This window comes from Danio rerio, chromosome 22 (assembly GCF_052040795.2).
Source record: "Danio rerio strain M-AB ecotype USA chromosome 22, GRCz13ab, whole genome shotgun sequence".
Classification (NCBI taxonomy): domain Eukaryota; kingdom Metazoa; phylum Chordata; class Actinopteri; order Cypriniformes; family Danionidae; genus Danio; species Danio rerio.
Window position 1 is genome coordinate 21,422,447 of NC_141042.1, and position 17,471 is coordinate 21,439,917.

The 17,471-nt window shown below is 36.9% G+C and overlaps 2 protein-coding genes and 2 long non-coding RNA genes across 22 annotated transcripts in view; 2 read left to right on the forward strand and 2 right to left on the reverse strand.

Moving 5' to 3' along the window:
- The window catches only part of dot1l (DOT1-like histone H3K79 methyltransferase), a 61,362-nt gene extending 59,046 nt beyond the window's left edge, over window positions 1–2,316 (reverse strand). For all 19 annotated transcript variants that reach the window (XR_015521943.1, XR_015521939.1, XR_015521938.1 and 16 more), the window contains exon 1: window positions 1,991–2,316. Coding sequence is in view for 10 of the 19 variants with exons in the window: in XM_087304284.1 (XP_087160410.1) it covers window positions 1,991–2,071 (81 nt within the window). In the remaining 9 variants the exon portion in view is untranslated. The remainder of the gene's footprint in view (window positions 1–1,990) is intronic.
- The window catches only part of LOC141380320 (uncharacterized), a 371,569-nt gene that overhangs the window by 21,828 nt on the left and 332,270 nt on the right, over window positions 1–17,471 (forward strand). The window lies entirely within an intron of this gene.
- Window positions 984–16,676, forward strand: LOC147831567 (uncharacterized). Its single transcript, XR_015521955.1, has 2 exons — window positions 984–1,293; window positions 16,260–16,676. It is a non-coding gene; the product is annotated as an uncharacterized LOC147831567 (long non-coding RNA).
- The window catches only part of ell (elongation factor RNA polymerase II), a 71,157-nt gene continuing 65,325 nt past the window's right edge, over window positions 11,640–17,471 (reverse strand). Inside the window, 4 exon segments of the mRNA NM_199707.1 lie at window positions 11,640–13,680; window positions 13,772–13,816; window positions 16,459–16,630; window positions 16,805–16,871. Coding sequence (NP_956001.1) covers window positions 13,564–13,680; window positions 13,772–13,816; window positions 16,459–16,630; window positions 16,805–16,871 — 401 coding nt within the window. The 3' untranslated portion in view covers window positions 11,640–13,563.

Genomic DNA, 17,471 nt, shown 5'->3' on the forward strand with positions numbered 1-17,471 from the left:
GTTCCTAAATACTTGTTTGACTCATTCTCTTTTCTCTACTGTATAACTTTCCCCTTACAAAATCCACCCAATCAATCTTGATTAAGAATTTTTCCCAAATACAGACATTCAAGCCATCCGGTGAAGTTTTTTAATATCGCAATTTATATCGCAGAGAAACAAAATAACGCAATGCCCGATTTTTTTTCCAGTATTGTGTAGCCCTATTAACTTCCAAAGTAGTATTTTTGTGTTTACTATGGATCTCAATGGCTGCTTTTGCCCAACATTCCATACCTTGTTTTGTGTTCAACAGATGAAGAAAAATCTAAGTTTAGATTAATTGGTTCATTTAGAGATGGTGAACTATTAATAAGTTAATTTAAAAAAACTTCAATGCTAACATAAAACAAGGAAATTAATCTTTAATAACCCAATCTTCAAGTCCAGCAAGTTTTAAGACAGTTATCGCCAAATTTCCTAATGAACATTACATACTTGTTTTTCAAGAAATGTCAGCCATACGAGTGTCGTTGTGACAGTTTGCCTCTTTAAGGAGACATGTTTCTGCCAAAAATTCAACACAATCCCAGAGCAAGGGCTACCAAATGACCAAAAGTGACAAATCTGACACATCCAGGAGGATATACAATGTTTCAAAACAGTATGTGCTGTCATACTAGAATAATTCAACATCCAATAGTGTAAAGAAACGACCTACAATGTTAAAACGCTAAGATGGCAGTTGCAGCACACAAATTAGAGCTAGCTGTCAATAAAACACTAACAATATGGAGATAATGTCCTCTCGCCCGAAAGCACTACTCGCCTTTTGTTTAACACCCCTTCGTGCCATATTTCACCGGTACGATGCTTATTTGACCTTTATCTATCCAGCGCAGTTCTGTACACAAATATGCCTGACAGATATTCACCCTGTTTAAGTTATCTAGTGTTTGACGGCTGCAAGTGTTTGCTAAAAAGCGATAAAGTTAGCTAGCCTTGCTATCTGACTGTTAGCATGACGGCTAGCGTGCAATTTCATTCGCTATAAACACTCGTTTGAATACAGTCACACAATTTGACGTTTTAGGATTAATCTATGCACAAACTATTTGTTGATAAACAAAATGTAGTTTTCTGAAGTAAACGGGAAAGCGTTATAAACGCATTCTCTGTTATGGGAGGTTTTAGAAAACGCTAGCGGTCGTGTGTCAAACTATTGAGCTGCCTTCGTAGTGTGCGGATCACTACTCGTATTTAGTAGTTCAATGAATCGAGAGAGTGATAACACGACAACAGAACAGATCAATGGTAAGTGCAGACTTTGTTTTGGTATATTGTGAACAACGGTTTTAGTCAATTATGACAAGTCAGCTTAATCAAAATAAATGTTACGAGCACGTCGAATAACGTATTAAACAAAGTATAGAAACAGTCGCTGGAACAATCACACAACAAAATATATTAGTAATCGAATTCTAAATACTTGAATAATGACAGCATTTCATATTATTTAGCATTTGAACTGCAAACTTACACACGCACCCTATATAGACAGCTTCCTAGGATTAGAAACACAACCACTATAACACGAGATGGCCAACTGGGTCAGCAGGCTACACACAGTGTTTCCTGCGATTCAAATATAATACTTATAATAGGTTATAAGACTTTTTTTGCAACTAATTGTGCCTTTTAAAGTCCAGCTAACGTTAATGTTCCTCTAATAGTGGTATTCCGGGCATCCTTATGAACATTTGCACGTTAGACGATTACATCCAACACTTTAAGGTATGCTGACACTCTCGTGCCCTAATTTTAAGCGATTGTTATATCTTAAAACATTAATAGAACACGACATTAGTATTAAAAACATTAGCACATTATTTACTCGGTTTGAAACACGTTGTACTCTACCTAACGTTACATGACCCACTTCGCCTGATCGGCAAGGGAATCCCGGTGTCGGTTTGGTTTATATTAAAACAATAAGACGGATAGTACTTACATATACAGGTAAGGGCCACGGATAGCCTGCAGCTTCGGCTCCGACCGGCGACTTCAGTTTTAACTCCAGCTTTTCTCCCATTCTCCCCAATACAGTTAATGGACGAGACACACTAGAGTAAGAGCATTTTCCGTGAAAAAACACCCGGTTTAACGCGATAGGGCCTCACGTTGTATATCGCAAATCAAAGGCGATTTCACAAAGTTGCGTCGGACAATTTGGTCGATTTTATCCGATCTGCCCCGATGATTTAGAGAAAGTGATCGATTAAGCCGAGCGGCTGCTCCGTCTCGGCAATACCGCCGCCATCTTGACCGGCTCACGATGAAAAAAATGCGCTTGTGTGTGTGTGTGAGATGGGTTGTCCGATTCATTCCCGCGAATCGATTCTTTTGTTCATTTCACAGAAGAGAGCTCAAACGAGTCTTTTACGTCATCAGAAGGTGTCTGACGTTCATTTGAACCGTGACGTACAAAACGTTCCATTGTTTAGGCTTTTTTGATTAAATGTTTAATAAACGTCTCTATTCAGTTTATCTCATAATCTCCGTAGAAATGTTTAAAAACAACATTTAGGACCTAAATTTAATTTAAATTTACAATAAACAATATAAAACATAATTTACATATAATGAAAGACCACATCACAGTGGTGCAGTGGGTAGCACAATCGCCTCACAGCAAGAACATTGCTGGTTCGAGCCTCAGCTGTGTCAGTTGGCATTTCTGTGTGGAGTTTGCATGTTCTCCTCGTGTTCGTATGGGTTTCCACGGGGTGCTCCGGTTTACACCACACAAGTCTATAGACTTGTACCATACACAATAGGTAAATTGGGTAAGCTAATTTATCTCTACTGTACATGTGTGAATGGCAGTGTATGGGTGTTTCCCAGTCATGGAAGGGTATCAGCTGCGTAAAACATAAATAATATAATTAAATAAAATAAATTGGCTGTTCATTCAGCTGTGACGACCCCAGATTAATAAAGGGACTAAGCTGAAAAAAAGATATTAAATGAATGAATCATAAAAGGCCACTTTTGCAAATTTTAAGGGGATTCTTCAGCCAAAAATGTAAAAAAATAACTACATTACATTAAAAAAAAACTCACCGTTACATCATTCAAAATATAGATGACTTTTTTTTTAACCTTCAAAAATATTTTTTAGCAGAAGCCATACAAGTCAATTCAAGTCAATTTTTACCTGCATATTGACAGTTTTGATATGAAAATGTTAATAAAAATACAATACACAGGTCTTATGAAGTGAATTGTTCATCTGTGTAAGAAATTGAACGAAAGTAATGTGGCACAGATGATTTCAGGACGGTGTCCCACAGTTAGCGCCAAATTTCTGTTTTTAATTTCAAAATGTACAGTATTGTAGTGTTTTTTTTTTTTTCATTATTACACATTGTGCTTCTCTTTTCATGTGTCACAATGATGATCAATCTACAGGTTATTTAGTGCAATAACACATCCTTGAGTATAAATATCTGAGTATTTCAGTTTAAAAGTTAATCAGGTTTAAATGGCAAGAGTTCCTGTGGGGACGAAAGTAACACTGTTATTAATGTCCCACTGATAATAGACAAACCTTATTTTTCACTTCCACATTAGAGTTTGCAGTGTTTTGATTCATATGTTTTATAAGATTAATGCATATTGCCAATATAATAAAACAAATATTCAAAAATAATATAAATTTTTAACATTTTGCAACATTTGATACAAGGGAAATTTAAAATGAAAATGGCGTTTAATTTATTAATTCATTATTTAAAAAAAAAAAAAGACAAAATATGTTTGGAGTTAAAATTAACAAGGTCATACTCAGATCAATTTAAAATAAACAGGATTAAGCCAGTATATCTAGCAAATATTGTTGTGTTACTTTTGACCAGTGGTGGAAAGAGTACTAAAAAATCATACTGAAGTAAAAGTACCATTACTTGCCTTAAAATGTACTTCAGGTAGAATAAAAGTATGTTGTAAATATTACTCAAAGTATGAGTAAAAAGTAGACTTTTCAAAAGTGCTCAAGAGTAGTGAGTATTGCGCTGTAAAAAGCTGATGCATTTAGTGATTCCCCAGCCGGCACACAACGTCATGAGATGTTAATATTACAGTAGGTTAGTTTGTGACGTCGGGTAACCAAAATTAAATGTCTTGTCAGCGTCTAAGTACAATATTATTTTGATGTCCAATACGAGGTCAAATTATGTTTATATAAGGTTAATTTTAGGTTACATCTTAAACCAATGTCATATTGACATCAAATACTGACATTTATTCATCAGGAATGGCAACCCAAATGCAACGTCTGATAGACATCATAGTGGTAACGTCCACACAACATCAAGCTGTAACATTATTTGACGTTGATATTTGGTTGATTTTAGGTTGGACATTGACATCTCCCCGATTATCATTTCAAAACAAAATGCAACGTTCCCATGATGTTGGGGTACAATGTCAATCTGATGTCATGTGCCTGCTGGGTGTTTCAAGCCATTTTAATCATCATACAGTAAAACATCTGTCATTTTTTTTTATCACTGACATGCATCTAAACAGTCTCTTGGTCAATGCGTGTAAAGATTTTAGACATCTTCTTGGACACTTTTAATGCTTTCAAACAGTTTGTTGCAATTATAAATTGCCCATGTCTTGAGGTAGTTCATTATGATGCGATTTACCTTCTACTGTATGTGTGATTGGACAGGAATCACAGAACTTTTATCTTTTTCTACTCCCCATAAACAAGAAAAATATATATAAAGTAGCGACTGCAGGTTGAAGGAAAGTGGAGTAAAAGTACTGATACTGCATTAAAAATGTACTCAAGAGAAAGTAAAAGTACACATTTTTAAAACTACTTCGTAAATTACAAATTATGAGAAAAACTACTCAAGTATATTAATTGAGTATTTTAAATTTGTTTCTTTACACCAGTGGTTTTCAACGTGGCGGTTGGGACCCCCCAAGGGGCCGCAGAACAATGAAGGGGTGGACGCTTGATGATTTCCAAAAATCAATTTATTTTTATTAAATCATAAGACTTATCATATTTTATCCATAACCCACTGAAGAGAAATAATAGTCATTTATAGTTACTATACACTAGTTACTATAGTAGCTTATAGTTCTATTGGATTGTGACCCCTGGGGTAATTACATTATAATAAAGACACAGCAATAGCTTCAGATGCAGCATGTTAATTTTATAACACCTTGTTAAACTTGCTGGCCCATTTACAGCACTCACATACATTAAAAAAATAAATGAAGAATAGACTTGGGTCTATTGGTGTGCACATTATTGCATGTAAGATTCCTCTATTTATAACCACCTCAGAGGATATTGGGGGTCGCGAGTCACTGGCATTGTCATTTTGGGGGTCGTGGGCTGAAAAGTTTGGGAACCCCTGCTTTAGACCCAGCCGTGTGTTATTTTCGTCTCTGCCTATGGGCTCAAAAGTAACATTGTGCAACTTTTGTTTAAAGTGAAATTACATTGGAGTTGTTTTACACTGATTCAAAATAACACCTGATTTTGATAGACCACACTAGTTAGTAACCACAGCAAAAATATATTTCTGCTAAAAACATGATCTTTTGAATGAAAAAATGGTACTTTTGTCCCTGCTTTCCCCTATTTATGTGAGAATTAATAGCACAGTATGCACAAAAACACTAAGAATGAAATACCAGAATGAACTACTTCTGCCACATCAAATAAGAGTTTACTTTTAATTTGTAAAGGACATGAAGCGATGCAGATAGGCAATGTAATAACAATAACATAGATATATGTCTGACTTTCAGTCATACTACTCATATATATGCTATAGAACATATTTTTCAACAGTTGTGAGGAAAGCTCAAATTTTATACCACTCCAACACACACCGATCCCTACAGTGAGAACTCAAATATAAACGAATGCTGTTTTATGAGTTGTGTAATAAATAACACTGCTGGAAAAACACCATAAGGTAGGTGTATGCGGATTTCCTGTTTTAAGCCGGTTCTTGCCTTTACTGGTGCTCCAGTTTCCCCCACAGTCCAAAGACAAGCGCTATGGATGAATTAGGCAAGCTAAATTGTCCGTAGACTAGTGTATGGGTGTTTTCCAGCGATGGGTTGCAGCTGGAAGAGCATTCGCGTTCGTAAGTTCATTCCGCTGTCTGTGACGACCCCTGATTGATAAAGGGACGAAAATGAATGAATGTGCCAGACAACTTTGACTTGCATTTAAAAAAAAAAAAACACTGTTTCAACTAAACATCTTTTCATTGTTCCACTGAAGAAAAAACATACTTAGGGCAAAAAAATACAAATACGTTTTAGATTTTGGGTGAACTAACCCTTTAATTTAGTTTCACTGTTTGAGTGACATTCAATCTGTCAACGAATCGCTCGCTCACATCTGGGTTAGAAAGCGGAACTGAGTCATTGCAAAGATCCGACTCACATGAGTGATTCGTGCCGTGCGTGCAGTCAGTGCAGACCGCATGTCGTACCAACCAATCCGAAACGAAAGGGAGAGGGAAAATCGGTGTGTATTAAACAAGAGGGGCAAGGCGTCTGTTCTCTGACACACACACGGCGGGGATTTCTCCTCGACAACTCTCTCACATTGGCTGGGAAAGGATGACACGGATCAGCAATTAACCGGGCATTTTGAATCCGAATTTCGGTGCCAGTAACCGTTGAATGGGCGGAACGTACCATTTTACCCAAGACGTGAGAAGTTTAGTGTTGCCAACTGAGCAATTTTGTTGCTAGATTTAGCAACTTTTCATACTACTACCCTAGCAACTTTTTTTTCAATAAGCACCCAGCAACAAATTAAGCAAATTTTAACATAAATTTGGCTACTCTGAGCAATTTTTAAAAAGTAACTGAAAAGAGCAGTGGCTGCAGGCTTCACTCAGTGGAGTAAATTGCCAGCTCAGATTGTTTTTCATAACTGTTAATTTACTGCTTTTTGTTAACATATAATTGTTGGTAATTTAGGCAGCAATGCATTCCAATAGTGCTAAAATTGTTGTCACTTTCACAAATGTGTTAATTTCACAAGTTAAAAAGAGTAAGTACACAAGCTGTGAATGTTTAAAATAATGTAACTGTTCATTATTAGTGGAAAAAAAATTCTTATCAAAAAGTGTTTGTATTACTTTTACAGTCAACTATATTTTTCATACGAATCTAAATGGACATATTACAAGTAATGTTTTGTTGAGATGGCCAGTCAAATTGAGAAAACATTAATTATTTTTTATACTACATAAAGATGTTGTTTTGAGTTGCGATGTTGTTTTTTATGCAATGACGGCATCACGCAAAGTAATATATTAATAAGAACTTATTTATTGTTCATCTGGATGTAATGTTTCAATAATACACGTCGCCTTGGAGAGTAGAGATAAACGGGCTTACGCTTGTCAGATACTAGGCCTACGTGATAATGTCACTGATATGCAAATTAGTGCGTGACGTAATCTGGCAACATTTAGCTACTTTTCGGACAGGCTTTAGCTACTTTCCATTGGAAATAGTTGGCAACACTGGAAAAGATCATGTTTACTATCAAGATCGCTCTGCCGGGCTTTTACTTTAAGTTAGAATGAACTGTGAAAATGTGAAGTGAAAGAAGACATATTACATTCTTAGCTTTATGCATAAAAATATTTGATGATAATGTTTTTTTTTTGGAGTCCCTATTAAAAAAAACAGCTTAAACCAGCCTAAGCTGGTTAGCAGGCTTTAGCTGGTCCACCAGCCTGGTTTAGAGGGGTTATGGCCATTTCCAGCCTCAGAGGCCACAAAATGTACGGAAAAACTGCATTTTTGAGGGCTTGAGACAAACTTTAAAACCATTTTTGATCACTTGTAAAAACAAAACCATATGTCATATGCATGTTTATTACATGTTTTGCAGTGTTCCCAATGCGAAATGACCACAGCTTGATTAAAACATTTGTAACATGGTAATAATATACACTCCTGCTCAAATTCTTACAAGTATTGACATTTCAAGTAAGTACCAGGTTGTAAGCTTCAAAATGGCAAAAGAAGAAACCAGAGCAAGTGATAAACATAATAATACAGGAAAGGTAGAAAGAACTGATATTAAACTTTAAATAGCTGTTCATCAGCCAGTTTATGACCATAGCCATAAAAAAAAAATTGTAAACGCATGCTCAAATGGCTTTCATGTCACTATTTTTCATGCAACCAGTCATGACCACCTGAACGATTCAAATCTCCACAGAACAGCAATCTTAAGATGCCATGATTAGTCTGAAGTTGACCGGTTTTATTTTTTTTAAACACAGACATATAAATACACACGAACACATACATACACATGCAATCAGAGGAGACCATGTGCATTACAGGTGGCTTGTCCAGCCCACTCACCTGAGTGAAACACTCAGAATTACACAATGCTTTGCAGAAACATGGAGCTTATAAAAAAAGGTGTCTGGTGCATATAAAGAGGAAAAGAGTGCAGAGTCCTGCAAGATGTTTGGATCTTGTGATGAAGCGTCAAAACAGGACAACAAATGGTGGAAGAAAGTTTTCTTCTCTGAAAATATTTAGCAGGGTGGTCCTGGTGTTATAAATTTACAAGCCAAAAGATCCCTCTGGATTTTTTTTCTGCACAGCACAGTGGAGGAGGCTCCATCATTTGCTGATGTGCTTTTTTTCCTTCAATGAGAAAATTAGCTTTAGGTTGTGCAGAGGTATCAAACCGCGGCTGGCTATGTGGATACAGGCATCCCTGTTGATCATCTGTGAGGGAAAAGGCTGCAGTTCACAATGCCTGCATGACAAAGATGATGTTTGGAACTTCTTCCAGGAGAATATCTTTTCAGTTGTATCTTCATGCGCATTGCCCGGTGTCCTGACAATTTATTCTACCCATTATTCTACCAACACTGTATTTGAATGGTTGGGGTTAGGGATTGGGTAGGTTAGGGTGATATTACAGCTTTATATCACAGTACTCCACATTAAAATTGACACTAGTTGCATCATCAAAAAGGACCTACTTTTTGAATGTGAGGTAGGACAATTTAACAAGGTAAGACACATCGACAGAACAATGGATCTAAATTCCATTGAAAATAATTGTGGATGAATGGCAAGAAAAGTGCCAAAAAAAAAAAAAAAAAAAGCCAATCAGTTCCACACTAGGGATGTTCTTCATGAGGCCAGCTTTAGCACAGTGTTCCCATCTGCTTCCTGGAAACAATCGCATCAAGCATGCTTGCTTAAATATTTGAGGTTATTCGTTCAAAGGAGTCCCTTTTTTTTGACAGTTTGACTTTGATATTTTAATTTTTTTTTTTGCCTATATCAACTTTTGGTTTCATGTTCTCTTTGCATTTTGAAGCAATGCTTACAATCAGTGTTGTTTTAACTCATTACAAGCCATTTACAAGTTAGTTACGTAATTATACTACTTTTCTAGGTAACAGATTTGTAAAATAAGTAATAATATTTGAGTTACTTTTTAGTTTAAATGAGCTTAAAAAAACAATTGATAAATAAAATTAGTCACAACGAATCACGCAATGAGAGACTCTTGATTAACAACACACTGTACACATCTACATATACCTTTAAAAAACAGAAATAATATATATATATATATATATATATATATATATATATATATATATATATAATTTCTGTTTTTTAAAGGTATATGTAGGTGTGTACAGTGTGTTGTTAAAAAAATTTAAATTAGTTAAAAGTAATGCAACACATTTTTTACCATAAAAAGTAACTAAATAATGCAACTAGGTACTTTTTGGGAGGTAACTCATTACTTTCAAAAGTAACTTTCCCCAACAGTGCTTACAATACACCAGCACAAAATATAAATACTTGCAATTTTCCACATTTTTAGATTTCAAAAAGAAGTGTACAACACACTCTCAGAAAATAAAGGTACAGAAGCGGTCACTGAGGCAGTACCTTTTAAAAAGATACATGGGACATATTTACGGCTGTCAACATCTCAACAAATGCGTTTTGCCGTTTCGTGACCCTTAAACATTTTAGGTTGTTGCACATTTTGCAAGATGAATCAAAGTAGGTTTTAAGCGATTTTAGCAATTCATACACTCCTGCTAATGTCAGGATGCGGCCTTACTAAAGCATCACAGTGGGCTATGCATAACCACCAGCAGAACTCACTGAAGACGGTTGTTCTACATTCAAGCAGCGACAAACATCTAGTTTGTGCATGAATAGCAACCTATTCCTGATCGCGGCCTCAAAGCTATATTAAACCCCTACAACCCCAAGGGCACTGTAAATGCGGACATTAGAGTCTAATTTGCGGGCCTAAGCAAACAGGAAGGGAAAGCCTTAAATCGTGAGGGCGTCTACCGACTGTCAGGGGGCTCGGTGTGTCGTAACGGGATGAACGAGGACAGAAGCAGGGATGGATGCTGAAAATAAGCCAGAAACGAGAGCCTGGCGCGGGGCCAAACTGAACTCACTGACTCTCCTCGAGCGCCCCTAAAATTGAGGCCAATGAAGCGGCGGGGAGCCAAACGATGCGGGATGGAGCCAGCTGAGGATTTCACACATGACATTTATCTTATACGTCCAAATACGTCGTCAACTGAGAATTTAGTTAGGTGTTTATAAAGAGCCAGAGGTTAGAGTACCAAATATAGTCACTAGTATAAGTACATGCGTAGTTTACGTTATGAGGTATTAAGAACTATTTCCAGACAAACGATGAACTGTAAATAAGGGCACCTAAACATCAGGTTTAAAAACTAAGCCTGTGCTGCCATCTAGCGGTCACTAAGGCAAGTCAAGTTTATTTCTATAGCACATTTCAAACAAAAGGTAATTCAAAGTGCTTTACGTAAACTATAATAAAATAAATACGAAAATAAAATGCTAAAAACAGATAAAAACAATTAAAAGGTGTTAAAACGGGTTAAAAGAATGAAAAAATAAAAGTCATAGTCGTGCGGCCTGTCAGATGTAGTTTGCACTTAGTGAGGATATCTGCAATGTATTGAAGCCCAAGGCCATTTAGTGATTCATAGACTAGTAGTAATACTTTAAAATCTATTCTGACTGTAACTGGGAGCCAGTGTAAAGACCTGAAGACGGGTGTGATGTGCTCTGAGTTTCTGGTTCTAGTCTGAATCATGGTAGCAGTGTTCTGTTGAGCTGCCTGACTGTCTTTTTGGGAAGGCCTGTGAGGAGTTCATCACAGTAATCCACCCTACTGGTCATAAAAGCATGAACAAGTGTCTCTAAGTGTTCACTGGAAACAAATGATCTAATTTTTGCAGTGTACTTGTGCTGATTTACTTAATGCTTTGACACTCAGATCTGACTCCAAGACCTTATTGCTTGTGGTTTCATCCTTAGAGCCAAGGTACGCATTCACCTAAGCTAAAAGTTAGTGGCGTAAATAAAGATCTGAGGGGGACAATGACATTAGGACACAGTAATTCAAACGTACGCAAGTTTCCAAAGAGTTTTATTGAAATACCAATTTAAATTTCAGTCTCAGTCCCTTGTTTCAAAAAGTTTCAACACACTTTGGGTTTTAGCGTTGCAAGCCTTCCCAAAGCTCCTTCCAGCTCCCTTTATTCTTTTTTTTTTTTTTTGCTAAAACAGCAACATATTTCATCCGATGCAAACCTATACAACAGGTCATTTGGCACATGTCTTCCCCAAGTTGTGTTGTCAGTGCTTGAAGTATCGGAGCATTTTTAAACTCAAACAAACATCATTCATATTCATCGTTGAATTGTTGCAGGATTTTCAGATTGTTTTTCCTCCAGGTAATGAAAAGACCATGATCAGGGTTGATCAAATAAATACTTAAGCATTCCCAGGACTAAAACAGTGTTTTTTTTTCCAGATCAATTTGCTGACTTTTCTTTGAACGGTCCAATTTGGCTTTATTTAATTGTAAAGCACGAATGCTGGTCGGGGTAAATTGATACATATTTGGTTTTAAATGCTGTTGAACATCAAAACAGCAGCGTAAAACCGCTGTAAACACTGGCCTTTGCCCTTTTAACGTCTTCAACAGTCAGAAAGCATGCATACACAGACGGACGAGGCAAGAGTCTCCTTGCAACAAAACCCAGGTAAGAGTAACAGCGAGAAGCTGAGCAAAGTGCTGAACTTTAATATTTAAACATAAGAGTTATCAGAAGTACAACTGATGCTTCAACAGGACCCGACAGATGAGCGGTTTGAGTGTCCACAGTAACGCAAGAAGCACTTCAGAGGTTTATAATGGATCCTCCACCATGAAGAGACGCCTTAATGGAATTTAACAGTCATCTTGTAATAAAAACACTGCCAGAAATGGTCAAAAACCTCACAAATACTCAGTATTCAAGCAAGCTTTTTAAATTGCTAAAGGGTTTGGACAAGTGAAGGTTGCGTTTATCATTTTGGATCTTCTTCAGCCCAACAGGGTGACTTTAAAGGGATACAATCACTATTTTCTGGAAGAAAACCACACTAGCTTGGCTCCAAAAGTGATATGTTACGGTCACATTCATAATTAGCAAAACTTAACCCAAGAAACCTGAGGGGCAGCACGTTTTTTGCATCGCTTTTTACAACTACTCTTGATTAAAATTGATGTTGGTAGTTGCAAAGTGATCATTTTCAGTCATTAGTGTGGAAAATATGCCAACAATGAAGTGCTCCCTCACCTCTGGAATGGCAAATGTATCCGTATGGAGCTCTACCATGGCCGTCCGCTTAATACTGATACCGTCAAAGCCTCTAAACAAACAGATGGTGATCTCCCTCCGCTAGGCATTCGACGTGCTTTAGCGCATTGCACAAAATAAGGAGCCAAATAGTGCCATGTCAGACCCTGGAGAAAGAAAACGGGGGCGAAAGGTTTACTGCATTGAGGATCTATTCAATCCAAGGCAGAATTTGCATAAAATACTGACTGATTCCAGAAGACCAAAGGGACCGGACGAGACGTTTAAGCACTCAATTTTGAGGAGTGTGAAATTATAATCGGACTGATGTATCCCTAAGGAAGACGAAAAAATAAATATAAAAGAAAATAAAATATAGTTTATCATCATTAGGACCTTCCGTTTTAGTACATACAGGGGAAAAAAATCCATTCCATATATTTTTCCTCTTTCTAAGCCTATGGGAATCTGGGAATGGGTGTTGGTTATCCCTGTTTGGAAAGCAAGACTGTTTTTTTCCATTTCACACTGAGACCTTCGAGAAGGGAAGGGGCAACCAATCCCATAATGCATTAGGCTACACAGGTAAGCATGATTGAGTACGCCCATGTCCCAAGTCCCATAAAAAATGAAATTCATGTGTCCGCAATGTCCTTATTAGAGCACTTGGCCTACTACAGGGGAAAAATAAAACAAAAAATAATAATAAATCAGTTTCGTGGCGTCTTACATTAGAGCAACTTGTTTTTAGAGCAAGCCAAGAAACCAAAAAAATCCAGATTTTCTTTCTCTCCCAAAAGGGAGAACGAAGAAGGAAAAAAAAAAGAAACATATCTTGTTGTTAGTGCCAGTTTTGAAGTTGCTGTTGATCATATTCTGCTATCAGTTTTTTTATATGTGCCAGTTTGTTGTGTAGATATTCACAGCGGTTCTTCTCTTGGCTATAGTTCGGATTAGTCTGTGAAAAAAGAAGAGAACGCCATTAATATATTGGATTTGAAGTATTTTAAGTGTTGAGTTACACAAAAAAAACTCAAGTGTCAGCTTACCTTTTTTATTTTGCGATACTCTTCAAGTATCTGATTGTGGATTGTCTGTGAAGAGAAGAAACAAATCGTCACAATGGTGACAACCATCATTGCCAGTTCCACTTATTAGAAGCATCTCTGTGCTAGTTTATGCCTTCCTCATATAATCAATGAGTTCATGGCAATAAAGTTTGATATTTTGGTTTTATTATTAAAGGTTTAAGAAACCCTTGAGTGCTTTTTTTGTGATTAACAGATTTGTGTGTTGAGCATGAGTTAAGACGTTAGCACCTGTCAGCTTTAATTGTGGAGAAAACTGAATAATTTTGAGCTTTTGTCAGCTAATTTCATCTTCCGGGTTTGAAATAATTTTTGGGGTAAGATCAAAATTAGTGACGTTGTGCCGATCTGTTTGTCCAGTAATGATGTGTAGGTTTCTCATTATTATTCATAGCATAGTCTTCTTATCCTATGAGAAGACCATGCCTCTTAATTAATCATGACAGCATGTGCTTTCAGAAAGCAGATCTGCCAAGCTGAGAGATCCAATCACTGGGTGAGACCGCATCTGCACAGGGCACACAGTATTTAGCAGTTCCAGAAGTGTCGTATGTGTTTGTTTCCGTGATCCACGGGGTTTGTTCCATGTTTTTCACCATGATGCTGTCAGGGCCGATTGTGTGCAGCAAGCATTTTTGTTGAGAGAGCTGGACGAGAACTGGAGAATGAGGCATTTTGTCTTTTTTCAGTTGAGTTTGTTACCATTCAGACACATCGCCTATCCATGCTGCTGTGTAATGGTTGGAATAGTGGATAGCAGTAGAGCAGTCTCTTTCCCTGTCTGTGTCTGCATTCAGACCCGGGGGATCAGGAGAAGTCCTCCTCATTTATGGTGTTTATACAAACACAATTTTTTTTATAATGATGTGACAAATTGTGGTTGTGTATATTAAATTATAAATGACATATGTAGGACATTCAATTCATTTTTATTTCTTTGCATTTTAACTTTGTAAACTATAAAATCATGGGTCTCCTCATGGTTTGTGTCTCATTTTGAGTCAACTGACAGCAGTTGTTGGCTCCACTCTTTTTCCCCTGCTCTGCCAGCAATGCTCACTCCTCCTCCCTCTGCTCACAGCACTCCATGCCCATCATAAAGCATTTTAGTTTTAAATTCTGAGGTAGAATTGAACTGAAAGAGGGGGTTTCATGAAATAAGGTATTTTAATTTATTTAGTTTGATTACAAATCCCTTTTGTAATCACTAAATCTATCAACACATGCAAATCAAGCCTCTAATTGCTTTCCTCAGAATAAAAAATATTTAGAAAAGTAAATGCCACTAACTGGTTCAGTTCAGGAAACACTATGAAATTTGTTAATTGTTCACTTCCTCCATTTTTGGGAAGTAATTTTGTCTTGAGTTTTCACTTCCGTGAAAAAAAAAAGTTTACAAAACAGGATTGAGTACTAAAAGATTAAGTATTGACAACAATAACAATAGTTGAAGCTGATTCTGAGCGCAAAATCTGAAAGCATAAAATGAACTGAAAACAATTGTCATACCATACTTTGTTTTATTATTTTCTGGCTGTGTTACACCAGTATTAAAACAGCATAATACAACATTTTATTACATAAATTATGTTTGTACTCACAGATCTTTACAATAGTAACCAAACCACCGCTGCCATTTCCACTTATTAGAAGCATTTTTGTGCTAGTTTATTTTATAATCGACTGTGTTTATGGTTCATGGGTTTAAGTTTGCAATATTTTGGTTTAAATAACTGTCACAATATCTGGCAACATACACAAAACAAGTCTCTAATTGTCTAATTACTTCCCTTAGAATAAAAATATTTAGAAAAGAAAATGCCACTAACTTGTTCAGTTTAGTTTGGGAAAAACTGTGCAGTTTGTTAACTTTGTTTTCACTACCACTATTTTTGGGAAGCTATTTTGGCTGGAGTTTTCACTTCCGTAAAATTAGTTTGTTTACAAAACAGGTTAAGCACTAAAAGATGAAGTGACAGCTGCAGCTGCAGTGTGTGATGGCATTAGTTGTAAAACGGATTCTGAGAGCAAAATCTGAAAGTGTAAACTTACCTAAAATAATAAAAAAGTACGGTTTTAACAATCAGTATTAAAGCCCATATTAAAAGCATAATGCAATATTTTATTACTTAAACTATGTTTGTATTAAAATATTAGCTGATTGAAGGGCCAAGTCCATGTAAAAACATGACTTCTGCCATATTTTCTACTCCGATCTGGCAACACGCTTTACAGCCCTGTCAGTGAACCTGAAACTCTGCCACTGGCCCGACACCAGCAGGCCATCCTCATTACTGAGCCCTATAAAGGATTATGAGCGCGTACTGCAGAAACAAATGATCCTTGTGAAATTCTGCTCTGGTTATTCAACATTGATGTCTCTTATCAGTCGGTTGATTGTGTTGTTTATTTCATTACACTTCTTGACTACGTGTTTTTCTTCACACAGTAACATTTTTCAATTCATCAAGATGAGTAAATCCCAGTGGGAGTCAAACAGACGGTTTAATTTTTCATTTTCCGGAGGAAGACGCGACCGCTGGGATCACGCAGGGGCCGTCAGCATATTAATAAGAAATGAGGAGCTTGTAATCAGAAGTGTGGATGGATGCGCTGCATTTTTGGCGTGGAATTGTCAATGAAGATACCTTGTACTTGTCTGTGCCTTGCTGGAGTTGTTTGAGCTCCGAGTCGAGTATAGTGAACTGCCGAGTGATGCTCTCTATCCGCGCATGGAGGCCCCGGTACTCGCTGTACTCGGAGTTGAAGTCGTTTTTGTAAGTCTGACGTTGCTCGGGCGAGCTTATCACTGTGTACTTTCTGTTGAGGAAACCAAGCGCAAATAAACATCAGTGCTTTAAAAACGTCATGAAACTTTAATGTTATTTTTCTTTCAGTTCTATAATGCATGTTTTCTTTATTTAAATAAACCTGATGCAAAAGGGTTCACGAATGTACTCTCAACTTCAAATAACGCCCAAAAAAAACACTTACATTAAATAGTCTGCCGTCTCTGATGAAGACGCAGGAATACTGGAGCTGTTGCATGTTCCGTTCAGACCTGAAATGAAATATAAGATCAATTCAAGGACAGACTTATCCTGCAGACTGAGGGACAAGGACAGTTCGCTGTGACGTTAGTCAACAGATTGAAAGCTGAAGAGGGACGTGCAAAACCACGCATTGCTAAAATAGACTAGTTGGAGTGATGACTGAAATAAACTAACCTCACTGGGCGACTTGATCAGTTGTTTAACTATTCATTAACTGATCTGAAGCCTCTCTAAATATAGATTCATGGAAGACTATATTGTATAAGACTATACACATTATATTGTGTGTAATACTGACAAAAACAAAACACTTGGCCTTTTTAAATACAAATAAAACGCTTTTTTTTCTATAATGTTTCCTCTCATCATTCAAAGAGAGTGGCTACTACAGTGCAGGTGTATGATTGGTCTCTGTTGTTATTGCTTGCAACCGATCCTGACACTGGCTTATGCTGATTGTTTCCTGAGTAACAACTTTGTTTCAACCAATCAGATCACTCCATCTTGCTATATATTTTTTGTCTGTCAGCAGTTTGTCAGTCTTTGTTGGCTCGATTTGTTATTTATTTCTGTGCTCATTGCTTGCTTGATTGATTCGGTGTTTATAT